This window comes from Acinonyx jubatus, chromosome B3 (assembly GCF_027475565.1).
Source record: "Acinonyx jubatus isolate Ajub_Pintada_27869175 chromosome B3, VMU_Ajub_asm_v1.0, whole genome shotgun sequence".
NCBI classification, from domain to species: domain Eukaryota; kingdom Metazoa; phylum Chordata; class Mammalia; order Carnivora; family Felidae; genus Acinonyx; species Acinonyx jubatus.
The window spans coordinates 49142238-49160000 of NC_069386.1; the positions used below are offsets into that span (position 1 = coordinate 49142238).

Sequence of the window (17763 nt, forward strand, 5' to 3'; positions counted from 1 at the left end):
TACATTATTCTGTGCTTAATAAATTCAGCATAATAAGTGCACTGGTGATAACATGTCATGGTATTATAAGAGCAGAGAGCAGGAATACCTAATATAGGTAGGAGAGATCCTAAAAGCTTTCTGAAGAAATGGCCAGATGAGCTAGAGTTAGTCATGAAGGGGGTCTGGGGAGGTAAAACAACTCCAAACAGGAAAAAAAATGCAGACAAACTCATCATGGACTTTAGTGTGTTGAATCACAGAATGCAAAGTAGAAATGAGGTTAAAATAAGGAAAGATAGAGCTTAGATCTTGGAGGGCCTTTGGATAACGGCAGTGTTTAGACTTAATCCCATAAGTGAATGGGGAGTATAGAGTTATAGATAGGAGTCACATAAACACAGATGTATTTTAAATAGTTTGGGTGGCAGGATGGAATCTGATATGAAGGTATGTTAGTCAAAATAAGCCAAGTTATGCTGTGGTAACAAATAAATCTCCAAATCTCAATGAGTTAATGTAGTAAATGATTATTTATTAAATATCCAAAGTCTGAAGCTGGCTGGATAGCCCTCCTCCACCTGATAGCTATACCATTTAGAATGGGTGTATATCAAGGTTACTGCAGCACAGAAGAGAGGGCTGGAGAATACTGCAAGGTATTTTTAAGTGTTGGGACTGGATGGGGTGTTCATCAATTTCTCCCCTATCTCATCATTCAGGACCCTGTGGCATGACCCAATACAACTCCAAGAGGCTTTAGGCAAGCACTTGAGTGTCTACCACAGAACAGAGCACTCCTTTCACTCCTGTTTATAGTAGGCCAAATATACCTATAAATTATCATCATTTGGTTTGAGAAAAAATATTGTTTATTCACTTATTCAATTCACTCAAATGCTTTCCTGAGCACCTACTATGATCTATGCACTCACGTAAGTATCAGGGGGTTCAACACTGTTCTTGTGGGTAAACCCTTATTTGACTCTCCATTTACACAATGGTATGTGTGCAGGACAGAGTAAGTGGGGTGGAAGGTGTAATATGAGCCAGATTCTATGCCTTATAGGCAATTTTAAGGACTTCAAATTAGACTGAAATGAAGGGACTTTATAACATTCTGTGCAACAGAAGGACATGGTCTGATTTACTTTTTAAAACAATCATTCTTACTGTTTTATTGAGAATAGAGGATGGTAGGATGCAACCACTGTTCTCTATTAGGAAATTATATAGTAATGCAAATGAGCAATGATGGTGGCTCAGATCAGGATGGAAGGATGGAGCTGGTAAAAAGTGGTCAGATTCAGGGCTCCTGTGTGGCTCAGTTAAGTGTCCAACTTCAGCTCATGTCATGATCTCATGGTTCATGGGTTTGAGCCCCCCATGTGGCTCTGTGCTGACAGTGCAGAGCCTGGAGCCTGCTTCACATTCTGTGTCTGTCTGTCTCTCTCTCTCTGTCCCTCCCCCGCTCAAGCTCTTTTTCTCTCTCTCTCAAAAAGTAAATAAACATTAAAAAAAAAAGTGGTCAGATTCTGGAAATACTGTGAAGATAAGGTATTTAGTTTTGAAGATAAAGTCATCAGATTAGGACAATTTAGATGTGTGGTATGAGAAAAAAAGGTCTTGAGCTCACGGAAGAAGACCATTCCAATCAACTAAGGGGAGATAAACCTTAATCATTAAAACTTTTCCAAGATGGCTTCAGAAGGGCTCTAGAGAATATTATTTTCCTAAATTACTCAGATCCAATAGGTACTTCCTTTAGAATTTCAAATGATAGCAATGCTTATGGAAAAGTCTTTTTCTTTGATGGAAAACATAGCTCCAAATTTTCTACTTCTCTACATTGATAAGATTTCTTATCAATTTTATCTATATAGATCTCTTCACCAAAAAGAATAACTAGACAGTTGGCAAACTATGTAAATGTCTTTGTTTTTAAAGCCAGGTTAGCAAATATTAAGCCATGTTAGATTCATCTTGAGGTGACACTTCATTTACTATTTGTTAGGAGCATGTTTGCTTTATGGGAACCACCCATATCTCTATAGCTCTTAGGAAAATAAAGCTGTTTATGTTATTTGTGAATTATTAGTAATATAGTAAGTAGAAAGACACTAAATAAGACATTTTAGTGATATGGTTCATCCACTGGGTATAAATTAGTAGAATAGCATGTCATATTTAAGTTCAATTTTGATGAAGGCAGGAAAGAGGGGAAAAACATTATAGACAAATAGAACAGGACACATAAATGCATGGGTATGAAAGAGGATGGACAATTCATGAAAATAATAGAATTTAGGGACCACGAGAGGGGACAGTGTGTATGAAGTTTCAAGGAATAAGAAATTGAAGCTGGGGAGGTTTGGTAAATTGATTATGAAGTTATGTATGGATAACATACCTGGTGTAACAAAAAGTTTCAATTTTACCTTTTAGTTAAAATAAATACAATGAAGTTGAAAATGTAAAAGTACTGAAGGGCCTTATGGGAGGAAGATGGTAGAAAATAGACAAAGAGAAGCTATGAGAAAGCCACCCAATGGAAGAACATAGTGAGAGACAATTTAATCTTTAAAAATCCCAGAGAACTAAGTTTTTAAACTAGAACACATCTAGCAGGAATAATAAAGTTATGAACAATTATGTGGTTATACATCATTATCTTATACAACGGCAAACTCCAGCTTTAATTTTTTTCTCCTACTAGGCTAAGGACACCAGAAAGTTTTAATACTATAAGAAGCTCAGCCTGAAACCTAAAAAGAAAGAGTCCCACTTTTCTCATTCAATATAATGATCTAGAATTTGCCCCACTCAAGTAACCAAGAAGGTCCAGAGTGATTGCACAATTTCCAGTATCTAGTGGAGTGCCTACTTTCTTCAGGAAAGTGGACAGTAGATACATATTAAAAAGTCATCTCCAAACACCAGTTTTATAGAAGTGATAGCAATGCATAAATCATAGTATGCATGATGCCTAGTATGAGGAAAACTTCAACACAACAAAAAGATACATCACGTATAAAGAGGGAAGTAATATATATTAAATCACATAACCAACAAAGGATTAGTATCCAGAATATATTTTAGAATTTTTTTTTTACAAATTAATAACTAAAAGACAAGCCCACAGAAAAATCAACAGAGGACCAATAGATAATTCACAGATAATAAAACTGAAGTGTTCATTGAGCATATGTGAAAATATGCTCAAACTGTCTACTATTAGTGTTTATCTCTGAAGGAAGAGAAAGGGAGGAGAATTCACTTTGGAAAAAACACAAAGGGAAATGCTGCTTTCTGCAGGTGTAATATTCATTTAATGCCTTTAGACAATAAAGAACAGAGCAAATATTACTAAATGTTAACATTTGGTCATCTAGGTGGTAAGTGTATATATGTTTGGTTTGCTTTCTATATTTTCTTTTGTATTTTTGAAATATTCCTTAATAGTTAATTTACATATAGGATGATTTTACCGTCCTGTTATATGTTTCCCCATCTATCACTTTTATTAGGTAAAGTGATAAGGGAGGAAGTTATGTGTTAGAGGAAGAGCAGAAGAGGTGAGTTGGAATCCTAAATTCTAGTCCCAAATCTGCCACTTGACCACTGCGTGACCTTGAGCAAATCACTTAATTGTTGTGAAACTAATTCCTCATCTGAAAAGCCTAAAACATAGTATCTACCTTTATTACATAAGGTTGTTTTAAGGAGTGAATTATTTCATGTAAATGAAAGTGATGTTCATATGTGAAGAAAAGATTAAGAATTCTCAAAACCCACAGTTAATGGGAAATTAATTGAACATATATTCTCATTTAGTGTCATTCTAAACATATAGAAACAGACATTAGAAACAAAGGAGACATACATCTTTTCTTACCGGATCAATTAGTTGGGAATAGAGTTCATGGCAATTGTCAAAAATATACTTGTATGTAGAATCCAGGCACGCCCTAACACAGTCCTTCACCACCATGCTGGCCTTTGGGGGACTTTGCAGCTCCAGAACCTGAGAGACAAATTATTTTCTTAAAGTCAAAAAATATAACATTGTAATCCAGTATCAACAACTCAAATAATCTTCAATAAATGTTTTTAGTTGATATTTCTACATTCAGGAAAAAAGGTTTATTTTAAAACCTTTTAAAACCATTTTAGTGTAAATGTTTAATTTTCTCATATGACGATGCAGTGAAAATGATCATAGTTGTAAATATTCAAACAGAAACACATAGAGGACCAATCACAACATTATTCATCCATTCATTCTTTTCAATCATTCAACATTATCACCTACTGTGTGCAGGACAATAGGATACCCCAGTGAACAAAGGAAGAAAAATCCCTTTCCTCATGGAGCTAAATTCTAGCAGATAATAAATCAGTAAGATATATTCCATGATGGTGCACATTGAAAAGTAAAATAAAGCAGAGGAGATAGAAAACGTTTCAGCAGAATAGAACTAACAAAGAGGATGCAACACTAGGTGAATTCAGAGAAGTAAAAGGATGGAGCCAGGGGAAAAATCTATATACAGACTATTTTAAGAACCTTAACTTTGAGTAAGGTGGGAAGGAATCAGACTCTTTCAGCAGAAGGGCAAAGTGATGTAACTCAACTGTCATTTAAATGGCTTAAGAAAAAAGAATGAATGAATGAACACAACAAACAAACAAACAAACAAACGGCTCCCTTAGGCTGCTTTAAGGCAGGCTATGGAAAATGTAGAAAGACCAGGGATGAGAACACTATAGTAATTTAGTCAATATAGTGCTTGGACTATGGTGTTAAGCTAGGAGCTGTTTAATTTGGGAAGGAAGAGCTAACAGGATCTGCTCAATGATTGGATAATTGGTGTGAGAGAAAGAGAGGAGTTAGGACCCCATGGTTCTAGCATGATAACTGATACAATGAAGGTAGGTTAACTAGACAAATAAAGCTGTACACAGGTGATGAAGAGCTCAGTTTCAGGCAGGTTAAGATTGAGAAGGTTGTTACGCATGGAAGTAGACATTTGCGTATGAGTCTGGACTCATGGAGATGCCTGGGGCTAGAGATACAAATTTCGAAATTATTAGCTTAAATAAGAATTCAAAGGAACAGGACTAGATGAGTATGGATAAAAAAGAGAAGAAGTCCAAAAATTAACCCTGGATAATGGTGTTAGAATGATTGAACATGTAGTATGCAAAAAAAAAAAAGTTATCTTTGACCCATACCTCATAACATTAAAAACAACAACAACAACAAAACTTTCAAAATAAAACACAGGACTAAACATACAAGATAAAATAAAACTTTTAGAAGAAACAGGAAAATCTCTTTGTGACCTTGCTTTAGCCCAGAGCACTATCTACAAATCAAAAATTGCTAAAGTAGACTTCATCCAAATTAAACCCTTTTGCTGTACAAAAGGTACTGTTAGAGAATGAAAAGAAAAAGTACAGACAGGGAGAAACTCCTAGCAAATAAAGCACCTGAAAAAAGACTTGTATAGACTATATAAAGAACTCTTTTTTTTCCCTTAAGTTTTTAAAATTTACTTTTAGTAATCTCTTTTCCTAAATTGGAGCTGGAGCTCATGACCCTGAAATCAACAGCCACATACTCTTCCAACTGAGCCTGCCAAGGGTCCCAAAGAACTCTTGATACTAAAACAAAACAAAACAAACTAATAAAAAATGGGCAAATATTTCAATAGATGGTTCCTAAAAGAAAAATTCAGATAACAAATCAGCCCAAGAAATGATGACCAACATTATCAATAATAAATAAAATTAAGATGTAATATGATACAGTTTCACTCCTATTAGAATGGCTAACAAAATAGTAATATTTAAAACCACGAAAAATACCAAGAGCTTTACCACAAGATATAGCGCAATTAGGATTCTCAAACATAGCTGCTAAGAAGGCAAACCCAGGAACCTCACTCCAAAGAAGGTGAAAGCTTATGTTTACACTAACAATTTCTACATAAATATTTTTTAACAGTTTTATTAACAACCCAAACTGGAAACAACCCAAATGCCTGTAGTACATGCATAACCAAGAATGGCTACTCAGTAAGTGGCTACTCAGAATGGCTACCTGCATAACCAAGAATGGCTACTCAATAAAAAGGAATGAACTGTTGATAACACTCAACAAGATGGATGAACACCCAATGTGTCATGCTATATAGCGTATTATTTCATTCACAGGATATTCTGGAAAAGGTAAGCCTATAAGGAAACAGCAGTTGCCTATAAGGGCAAGCTATAGGCTTGCCTATAAGATAAGCCTATAAGGAAACAGTTGCCAAGGGGTGGGAGAGGCAGTGAGTATTAAGAAGCAGCCCGAGGGAATTCTGGAGGATTATGGGACCGTTTCATTGGTTAATTGCCGTGGTGGTGATACAACTACACGTTTGTCAAAAAGAATAGATCTGTACACCAGAGGAATGAATTTGACTGCGTGTAATGAGAAAAAAAGAAAACGGGAGGAGGAAATTTGTTCAAAAGATACTGAAAGAATAGAGATGGGCAAGAAAACATAATGAAGCTGATTCTAAGGTGTTTTGGTATTAAAGAACAGGGGGAATTCGGGTGTTGTAGATGGAGAAGAAAGTGGAGTCCATCTTTGAGGAGAGCAGGAGCCACTGCAGCACCAAGGCTTTAGTGTTCAGAAGGGCATGAAATCAATTGCACAGCTGGAAGAGATGGCCTTTTCTAGGAGAAGAGACAGCTAATCAATAGTAATAAAGGAAGGAAGAGTATATGGACACAGATTCAAGTAAGTAGATAGATGGGGTGGGTGGGAGGAGCATGTGGTCTGAGCTTGAGGAAGCTCTCCAGCATTTGCTCCCATTTTTTTCAGTGCAGTGTGAAGCAAGGTCATCGGCTGGTAGTGAGGATGGAGGAGGAGGTGCTGGAAGTTTGAGATTTTGTTTCTAAACACATCAAGGCTGGTGACTGAGAAACGGCAGATATGTAGCACTTGTGCAGGCACCCCCTACCCTCACTCCCATGTCGCCCCTGCCTCAGTGTTAATGGCACCCATCGCCTGTCAATAAAGTAACTTTTCCTCGTGAGCCTGGTTGGAAGCTCACTATCCTTCCCTATACAATGTTCCAACAGCTGCTGCCAGAGGATAAGAATGGATATAAATTCTATTTATCCCAGTCACCCAATTACACTGTGATTTGAAGCCAAATGAATTTTCTTTGGACTTGAAAAACTCTAAATGACTGCTGATATGGCATGGTTTTGTTTTCTGTCTCTCATATAGTACCATTTTTAGTGCTTCTAGTGAAAATAATCATGAGCGACTGAAAATTGTTTTGTTTTTTTTTCTGTAGAGGAATTTTCTGAATAAACATCATAAAACTCTCTCAGAGAGCAAAATTTTTTAGCCCATAGCCTGACAAATAGTTTTAGGAAACACTTGACATGAATAGTCTTGATAGCCAAATTATGAGTGCAAAGAACTTGATGTTAAAGCAGAGATCTACCTAAAAAGAAATGCCTGCATAGTTTTGTAGATAGTTAACTATACAAAAGGATTCAACAATCAAATATATCCCTATGTAGACATTTCCAGGGCTGAAAATGGAAGTTGTCACAATTGGGGCAAACTTAAAAGAATCAGCTACTCTGTTGGGATGAAAAGGTTAGCAAGTCATGGGAGTTAAAACTAAAGTAAGAAGTAACTCATTTCCATTTAGCATTCTTAGAGATTTCTTTTTTAGTAAGAGCCGTATTTAAGATGGATTTAATTTAAAACTAAATTTAAGCCGAATGTATCAGAATATTTTAGGTGTCTAGGATAATTCTTTTTCAACAGACCTCATACTGGAAGATTCACTTAGCAAAGGAAAAGGCATCATGGCGTAACTGCAAGGGTTGGACCGCACTGGTCAAGAGAGGAGAAAAGCCAGACTTTAGCAGGGAATAAATGCGGTATGTCACAACAAGATGGTGACAGGTAAGATGAGGTACCTTCATCCTGAAGAAGGTGATACTTGTTAGTAGGTCAACAGTCGATTTCAGGTCTTGCAGTCGTTCAGCATTGCTGGCTGGGAAGTTTTCCTGGTTAATTAATAAACAGAAAATGGGTAAATTTTCAGAGTGGGAAAACAAATTAAAACTAGCTTTCTGGTAAAGGAAATGGGAAATGAACTGTGTAAAATTATCAAAAATATCCCTAGAGTATTCCCAAAATATTTTATCATAAAATATTACAAAAAGTAAACAATATGGAAATACTGCTAGTCTTACAAAGCCATATGCTTCTATTTCCACATTGCAATAAAAATATAATTTTTATTATATATTATGTATATATAATTATACAATTCATGCAGCGTTATTATTCGTCTTTGTTGCTATAATAATTTTGCTACTAAAAGTGGAGTGGACAGCATGTAGTTGGAAATATTTTTAATAACTTTCTCAAGATGAGTAATTTTTTCCAAAAATACCCTTGGGAATTTTTACATATGCTACATTTACTTTTAGTCACAAAGAAACTTTTAAAAGTTAAAAAAAAAAAGAGTAAGACTGCACTGCCAAGTCTCTCCCTCAAGTACTGTGGATTTCAACAAAAAGTTTGTTAGTGATGTTGGGTGAAAACGTCATATAAAAATAAAGAAGTTCAGAACTTTGAAGTAAAGGAAAGGTGTGATCATGAAAATGTTTGATATAAGATTTTAACATTGTAGCATTGAGGAATTTCTCATTTACCATGCTTTCAGATTGGCTTTTTAAAAAGTGACCTGAAAAACCACACGTAACCTTTAGATATTCATGAACGTCAGCAGAGGTAAGGTGTCAAAATGATGACAAATAATGTGGCCTCAAGGCCCCTTTGCCCCCAATTATCTTTTTTTTATTGCCTAGTTAATACCAGTTATCTTCTAACAGTGTTGGCCCCAGTTCCAACAGGAAGGTTGAGTTTGACAAAATGTGGTATAATTTCCAGAAATATACAATTAAGAGATCCATCAATAATGAACTAAAACATGAATGTAGTAGATACACATATTTGCAGGTATGATGTTTAGAATAAATTATTAAATAAAGAATGCAAGACTTATTGCAACAAATTTTTTCTAGAAATATAATTTATAACTGAATATTTTGTATCTAAGATCTTTATAATTAAAATAATACATATATTTACACCCAAAAGTACATGAATACATTTGTGTGTGTATGTATTTGTATGTTTCACCTGGAGGTGAAGTATAGAATAGTTGACAAAAACTTTGGACAACTTCAAAAAGCATATTATAGTGATCTAGAAAGAGTGAATTAAGCGGTGAGTCCAAGTAAGAATCTTAAAAGCTGAGGAACTATCAGCAGGATATCTCAGCAACAAGGGGTGAGCTTTCAAGATGAGGTCTATGCCACATGTTTACCTCAAGAATTAGCTGATTGCCTCTCAGTATGAAAGTTATTAAAATAGTTGTAAAATTAAACACACACACACACACACACACACTTTATTAGTATAGGCTTGTGTGGGGCAAGGTCTCTGAACAAGGGACATCTGCGTGCTTACTGACTGGACTTTTCCAGTGTGATAGAACCTGAGATCCCAAGATCAGTATTTTTACTTTTCCATTACACAGTGGATGATTTTTTATAATATGACAAGAAAGCATCTCAGCCAAACATGGTATCTTACCTTCAGGAAAATAATTTTGTACATACCCTATACTTTGACAGGTCAATCCTTAAAGAATTATGCAACTGGTCCAATAGTTTTATGAATTTTTCCCTCTGTACAGAGCAAAAACAAAATAGGAGAACAGAAATAAATGGTCATTCTAAAAGTAACCCTCAAAACAACTCTAGGAGTTATTTTCCTCATTTTACAGAAAGGAAGGTTCAAAGATATAAAAAATTTATCTAAGGTGATAGAGCTAGTATGTGACAAAACAGTGATTCAAATGCAGATATCTTTCACAACAAAACCAATCTCTTGCCAATAAGCCACATAGACTCTCTGTGATGAATAATATCCAAACAGTTGCTTTCAGGGGAAAGAGTCCAGAGAACTGAATCACCACTGTACTAATTCACAATATGAGTCAGCAAGATAAAACATCAACCACCCCACACACCACTGTACCTCCTCAGAAATAAATTATTATTATTTTGAAATTTCTCCTACCTGTGGAAGCAGGAATAGCTCTTGTTCTCATCAAGAACAATTTCAAAAAGCACTTTCTCCTTGGTAACAAGTATAGACTTCATAATCTGAAAGTACTGATTGTCTTTCCAGTATGTTTATGATTTAGTGTTTAAAAAAACATATATATAAAACATTAAGCAAAAAAACAAAACAAAATAACACACACACAAAAAACTAATACTTCCCTCTGAGGCTATCTCAGTGTTAGACTGACCTCTTCATAGGATCTGAAAATAATGAGTTTGCTTATAAGTCTAAAGATGAACTTATGTTGATTAAATAAAGTAAATAAATTAGATAAAATAAAAACATCAAAGTCACACAAAGTTTATAGGTAGATGACCCCCATTCTGAGTCTCAGATTTTAATCAAAAATAAAAAGAAATAAGAGAGTGGAAGTAAGAGCAAAGGTCTCTGCCTACATGAGTATTCTGTAAATAACAAACTGTACTTTGGAAGATACTGGCCGAAGTAGAAACTTCCTAACACTTTCACATAAAAGGTAGATTTATGGGGTTATAACTCATTCCTTGAAGTCACTGATTTTGATGAAGTGAGCTATTAACAGAAGTTGATGAACTGTTCCTAAGTTGAAACTCCAATTTTCTGAATAAACTACCTTTATCTGGTTCATATGTCAGACAATCAAACTTGATATTATTTTCTGTGTTAACCCCTTGCGGAGACAATGAAAGAGCCTAAGAAATGAAACTTGCCTTCAAGATGCTTGCCATCTTATTAGGCAGAGAAGACTCTTCAGTAAAGCTACTGAAAACTGCTGATGAGTTAAAGGTCTTAGATTTTCCTTTCCCACTTTCCCTCAGGCTTTCCCAGGGAAAGAGGTGAACTATATTGTCCTTTTATTAACCCTCATCCCCCAACCACGTGGGTCAGTAGCTCTCAATCAAAAGAGAAAACCCTAAGAACCACTACCATCATCAGTTTAGGCCAAAGTAAAGTTAACCATTCAATAACTGTAAAAGCTAATGTGCTCATGTCATGTCTTAAGATGCTTTATCTGACCTCTGTGATTGGTATAAATCATCAAGACAGCTGACACAACCCTAGTAAGTCACATTAATGCCCAAGTCACTAGCCCTGTTATATACATGGGTAGTGACTGTTCTGGCTGTGTGCTTGATATCCTTTTCCATTCTTCCTTACTACTAGAAACTTGTAATTAAAATGTGGCCATTCTGAAATACCTAACTTCATGACCTCTTTTCCTGCAGGAATGGTCATGCAGTATGATTTTGGCTAATGAGATATATATATAGTTTATTGAAGGGGATGGACCCAGCTAGCACATTACCATGAATTATTATTTGGAAAGATTCTAAAAGAATGCTTGGCAGGCACCGTTGTTGTATTAGTGTTCACTATGTAACTCCTTGTCAGGCTTTTTCTCCATCTGCCCTGTGTCTCTCTCCTTTCTTCCACCTGAAACTCAGACTAGACACGTGAAGGTAAAACAGTCATGTTACCTTCAGATAAAAAGCTAAACAAGCAATTAGGTGTGGTGGAGCAGGACGCCCCCATACCTCACCTTAGCCCTGTCTGCCCACCCTTTCAAAAAATTACCATCCTGAGCAGCTACCCTCATCCTCAATTCCTTATTACTTCTGGACTTGGGATCTACGGACAAAAAAAAAAAATTGTATTTCATGCAGCCAAACAGAATTCTGACTGACACAGATCACACGTGTGGTCTTCCTACCTCAGTCTTCAGTGCCCAGCTGGAAAATTTACATTCGAGGAACACAGAAAACTGTGGAGAAAACTGCCAGGCTTGTTGTCGCTAAATCCCAGACAATATCAGATGATATGAAATTAAAAGTGTGCTACTGATTACATCTTCATAGAGATTCTTTAAACAGAAGAACAGCTTGAAATTTAATTGTATTTATTATAATTCTATTTAACTATAGTGAGACCGCATTTGCAAGAGCTGAGGAGGCCTACTTCCTGCATAGTGTGATTTGAGGAGTAACAAAAGACTGGGTGATTAAAAAATGATTCTCCTGAGGGGCATGCCACAACATCTGAAGCCTCCATGATACTCCGTTCTTCACATTAGGTAATGTCTACACATGCCTGGTATTTAGTAGAGGGCCAAATCAATCACAATACTCACTGTTTCCGGTTAGCAAAAACTTAGGTTTAAATAGTTGATAAGAATAATTCTAGGGGTGCCTGGGTGGCTCAGTTGGTTGAGCATCTGACTCTGGATTTCCCCCTGAGTCATGATCTCATGATCATGAGGTGGAGCCCCAGCTGGGCCTCATGGAGCCTGCTTGGGATTCTCTCTCTCCCTCTTTCTGTGCCCCTCCCCTGCTCACACATGCTCTCTCTTGTGCATGCTCTCTCTTTCACAAAATAAATAAACTTAAAAAAAAAGTAACTCTAGACCAGGGGTCAGGAAACTGCCTCTAAAGAACCAGGTAGTAACTCTCTTCAGCTTTCTATTAAACTCTGCCACTGTAGCACAGTGCTCCCAGAAACAATATACAAACAAATGGGCATGGCTGTTCTCCAGAAAAATTTTGGTTTTTTGGACAGTGAAATTTGAATTTCATATAATTTTCATGTGTCGCAAAATAATGGTATTCTTTTGATATTTAAAAGCCATTTAAAATGTGGAAACCATTCTCACCTCACATGTGGGCCATGCAAACAAAACCAGCTGGTGGGCCGGTTTTGGCCCATGAGCACAGGGGAGATTTTGAGTAGGGGACAGCGGTCGCTACCTCACAAGTGCATTAAAATCAACAAGAAATGTAAACATATCACCCTGGTATCCTGGGAGTTGTAGAAGGAAATGTTCTTCTGAGGAAGGGGTGTAAAAGCCTCTGCCTCATTCTCAGCTGTTCTTTTCCCTTTCTTTGTTTCTTATTATCTCACTCCCGCAGCAGGGGTTGATTTAACTTGAATCTAATGATGCTTCAGCACTGGGGGCTACAGTGATGGTGTCAGTGACTAACAAATGTCATCAACTGAAAAGTATTTAAGGAGTCTCTTCACAGGCAAGTTTGAAAAGCCCTGAGATGGAATCATTCACTGACCTAGAGACTCTCAACGTTTCCCTCACTTTGACTAAACTTTAGAAAGGTTTTTCCTGACTCTAGGTCCTGATGTCTTAATTTTTGAGCATTCTCTTTAAAAACCTAACTGTAATTCTTCCTCTGTCCCTGGGAAATGTGAATGTGTTTCAAAGCCTCTTGCCAGGTTGCTTTACAACCCAGAGAAGTCTTCCTCAAGTACTTGGGAGCTATCCCTCTGAAAGGTAATCATCAAAGAGATACTACCCGTATCACCCAGGATCTATGAGAGGGTAGGAGACTAATTTTGTTGGGTGTCCATTAGTAAACACAGATAGCCTCACCACAGAAAAAGATATGTGCACACCCAAATATAATTGAGTGTGCTGGACACATGCCAATGATCAACCTTCCCCTTGAGAGCCTCAGATATTTTTTTTCTCCTAAACACTGGATTATCTTTTTTCAATAAGAATGGTATTTCAGGATTTTCATCATATGAAGAAGTGATCAAAGAATCTGCAGTCAAAAACTCTAGAAAAACTCTTAAAGAGATGTATCAGGAAGTTAATGAAAATATTATGCTGTTTTTCTGGAATCTATAATATTTGTAGTGTTTGTTATATTATAATTTGTAATTCATTGGCATTTATTTTTTTCATTAAAAATGAATAATTTTCTGTTTTCTATTGACAATTTGTATTTTTCTTAAAAACAGTCTTATCAGGGGCGCCTGAGTGGCTCAGTCAGTTAAACTTCTGGCTCTTAATCTCAGCTCAGGTCACGATCTCACAGTTTGTGAGTTCAAGCCCCACATCAGGCTCTGCACTGATGGCACAGAGCCTGCCTGGGGTTCTGTCTTTCATTCTCTCTGCCCTTCACCTGCTTGAGAGCTCGATCTCTCTCGTGCGCTCTCTTTCTCTCTCAAAATAAATAAATAAACTTTAAAAAATATTAAAAAAGAATCTCATCAAATTATATAATGCTTAGGAAGCACAAAACCTAGATCCACCTCTCCCCAGAACTAATCATTTGTCAAGTCATTAAAAATGACTTCTAAAATGTTTCCCACACACATTTTCTCCTTTGCCACAACCTTCATTTTCTCTAAGCCATTAGCACAGCATTACTTTGCCTTGTCAGGACTAGCATATCAGCCCTATCACTAATTTCCATCTAGTCCTCCTGTATTCAACACCAGAACTGTTTTACTCATTTCACCTTCTTTCAGTGTGGCTTCCAGTAGTTCTGAGACTGGAAAACTAAACATGATATTTCCCAAACTCCTTTGCAGCTAGGCTTATGCAATTATCTTAGTTTCTGCCTATTAGATACATGTGCACTGCTACATTTGGAAAGCAGACGAGTGACGGAGGCCTAGTTCCTGCTTCTTGGTTTACTTGGGCTGCTAAGTCCTGGAGACATTCATTTCCCAGTCTCTGGTCACTAGCTTTGTGGTCTCACACATTCTGCTGCATTAACAGAAGCAGCCTTCTGATTCCTCACCTCCCCAACTGTAAGAAAACTCACCACTTCTCTTAAAATCAGTTTCAAATATCAGTGATATTTTGAGGATTATTACAGAAAGATCTTCCTTGAGTCCCAAATGATTATAAGCATTTAATTCCCTGTGCCAAATCCCTTTCTACTTAAAGTTTCTAACATGGTGTCTATTACTACAACTGAACTGTGTCTGATATATATCCTCTCTCCCCCTTCTGCAACATTTCCTTACAGTTAGTTATCTTTCTAAATCAAAGATTATACCCTAAGCTTCAAGAATGACATCCAAACATCTCCGTAGGTTTTAAAGGCCCTCAACAATCTAATGTCAACCCAATAGCACAGTTTCTTCTTATACTACCTACCTTTATTCTTTTTGTTTTAATTTTTTTAATGTTTATTTATTTTTACGAGAGAGACAGAGCATGAGCAGGGGAGGGGCAGAGAGGGAGGGAGACACAGAATCTGAAGCAGGCTCCAGGCTCTCAGCTGTCAGCACAGAGCCGAACACGGGGATCAAACCCAGGAACCGTGAGTGAGACCTGAGCCAAAGTCGCAGGCTTAACTGACTGTGCCACCCAGGCGCCCCTCTACCATCCTTCATTCTATTTGCCCTACTTAGTAGGCAGGCTACCTTACACACACTTTGAACTTATTTTGTATCTTTACTTTGGTCTTTACTCAAATGTCTTCCCAGACCCAAGGTAGCTTTCCAACTACTTCTTGGACATTGGAAAAATATTACTCATCCCTAAAAGCCCGGCTCCTTTTATCACACTTTCATCAGTCCCTGAAAAGTATCAATCACTTGATCCTCTTCAATCTCTCAATATCAAAGCCTCCTTTGATACTAATCACACTTTGGGAGTGACATAGGGTTATTGTTACAGATGGTTAAGGACTATCCCATTAGAACATAAACCTCAGAAAGTAGATGTCAACGTTTATCATTCAATCCGTTTACTACTTGCCACAGTGCCTACTGCTATAGGGAACACATAAATACATATCAAATGAACAAGTGGACAAATAAAAGAACATATGGAATGGCGAAGAAGTATTTACTAGCTTATTTATTTTTGCCCAACAATGGCTGGATCAGAGACCCAGGGGAAAAAATGAGCTGAATAAACACCAATATAACTAATAATTTGTTATGTGTACTTTAAAATAACTCACTAAATAAGTTTTCTAAACACTCTCCTGTCAAGTTGAGATACTGAGCCCAAACTCAGAGTTTTCTTCCTTTCTAACCCTTGATCTACCCATGGTGTTTTCAATAGCCATGGGGGTATTTCATCCAATAAACTTCTTTAATCTTCTTGACTGTGAGCAACGTTTACACTCAATGATATGCTGCTAAATCATCTCTTTAAATGAAAAATGCCTTCATGTTTAGTATTTGCCAATGTCCATGATGTTAATATTCTCAATACTTCTGGTTTCAAAAAATGGCTATGCTACATAACTAGCTTGCATTATTCTTGAAAATTCACCAATCAGTGCCTGTGAGAAGATGTAAGCTATAACTTAAGCTATTGAGTTTTACACTCAATTTTCAACAGCATATCCCAGAGCCACATCTTGGACCCAAGACTCCCCTTTGTAATTTTAACTGAAATGTATCATGTTCCTATCAAAATCCTTTGACTCTGGCTCACCTGCTACAACTTCTCAAAACAAGACCCCATGCTGCATCATCTCAATGTCTCTGTTGACAGCTTCACTCACCCTTCAATTGATTTTTTTATAAAGTTTATTTATTAATTTTGAGAGAGAGTGCGAGCCAGTGAGCAAGCAGGGGTGGGCAGAGAGAGAAAGAGAGAGAGAGAGAATCCCAAAAGCAGGCTCTGCACTGACAATGCAGATGTGAGGCTTGAACTAACAAACCATGAGATTAAGACCTGAAGTCAGACGTTTAACCAACTGAGCCATCCAGATGCCCCTCCATTGACTCTCTTCTACAAAATTTCAACCTAGAGTCAATATAATCAACTTCCCAAATCTGTTACATGAGCATCAGAATGCTGAAAACTTCTGAGAAAATCTCAAAGCCACTATATGGTTGTGACAGTAAGTTTATGCTCCTCAACATCAAACGATACCTTCAGCTTTACTAGGAATTCCTCTTCCATGGCCGTGAAGCATTTCTCTTTCTACTCCCTTTGGTAACTTATCCAAACCTTGCACAGCATCCTTCACCTGCCTCTGTATTATAACCTTTGCCTTGCAGATGAGCATTTCCTGTTCTTGTAGACAACCACAGGATTAGGGAAATGGGGTATGACACCCCAGCTTTTCACTCCTGTATCAAAAATTCAGCATTCTCTGCAAGAACACGGATACTATTCCCGAAATTTCAGAACAGAACTTGTCCTTTCTCATTCCAAAGAACGTCTCTCCTTTTGTCTCTTTCACTACCTTTCTTCTTTCTCCTCTGGGAACTCACTGCATCACCTGTTTTCCATCAGATAAATCTGCAACTTGACTCTCACAACTACTCCCTTTCCTAATAATCTATAAACATGTGTAAATTTACCTTTTTAAATAAAAAAATTCTGACTCAACAAGACAGGAAAAATAAAATCTCTTTATTCATAGCAAAATCTTCCCTTGCCCAATCTTCCCCCTTTTCATTTCACTTAACAGAAGAGTCTCTATCTCCTCAGCCATATTCACCCTTTGATTCACATGTTTATTATAAAATATAATGATAATATAGGAAAGTTTTACAATTTTAGTATAAAGATGAATAGAAAGCAAAACCACAAAATATCAGCTGTCATCCTACCAGGTGGCTGTATCATTGGCATTTTGGCACATTTCCATCTAGTCTTATTTCTAAACCAGTGTGTATGTTGTTTTTTCAGTGTTGGAATTAGACTGTATAAAGAATTTTGTGGGGTTTTTTTCACTTGGCATTCTATCATGGACATTGCTCATTTTTATGTACTTTTCTTTAAAAACATGATTTTTAGTGACTGCATTACATTTTAGTGAATAGAGTAACCTAATTTACACAAGCATTCATCTATGTCATTCACTGAA

General features: G+C 36.8%; 1 protein-coding gene across 5 annotated transcripts in view; it reads right to left on the reverse strand.

Annotated features, from left to right (window-relative positions):
• UNC13C (unc-13 homolog C) overlaps positions 1-17763 on the reverse strand; it is a 599100-nt gene that overhangs the window by 253980 nt on the left and 327357 nt on the right. For all 5 annotated transcript variants that reach the window (XR_008299165.1, XM_027067285.2, XM_053223997.1 and 2 more), the window contains 3 exons: positions 9691-9759; positions 7975-8064; positions 3875-4003 (listed from right to left, as the gene is read on the reverse strand). Coding sequence is in view for 4 of the 5 variants with exons in the window: in XM_027067285.2 (XP_026923086.1) it covers positions 3875-4003; positions 7975-8064; positions 9691-9759 (288 nt within the window). In the remaining variant the exon portion in view is untranslated. The remainder of the gene's footprint in view (positions 1-3874; positions 4004-7974; positions 8065-9690; positions 9760-17763) is intronic.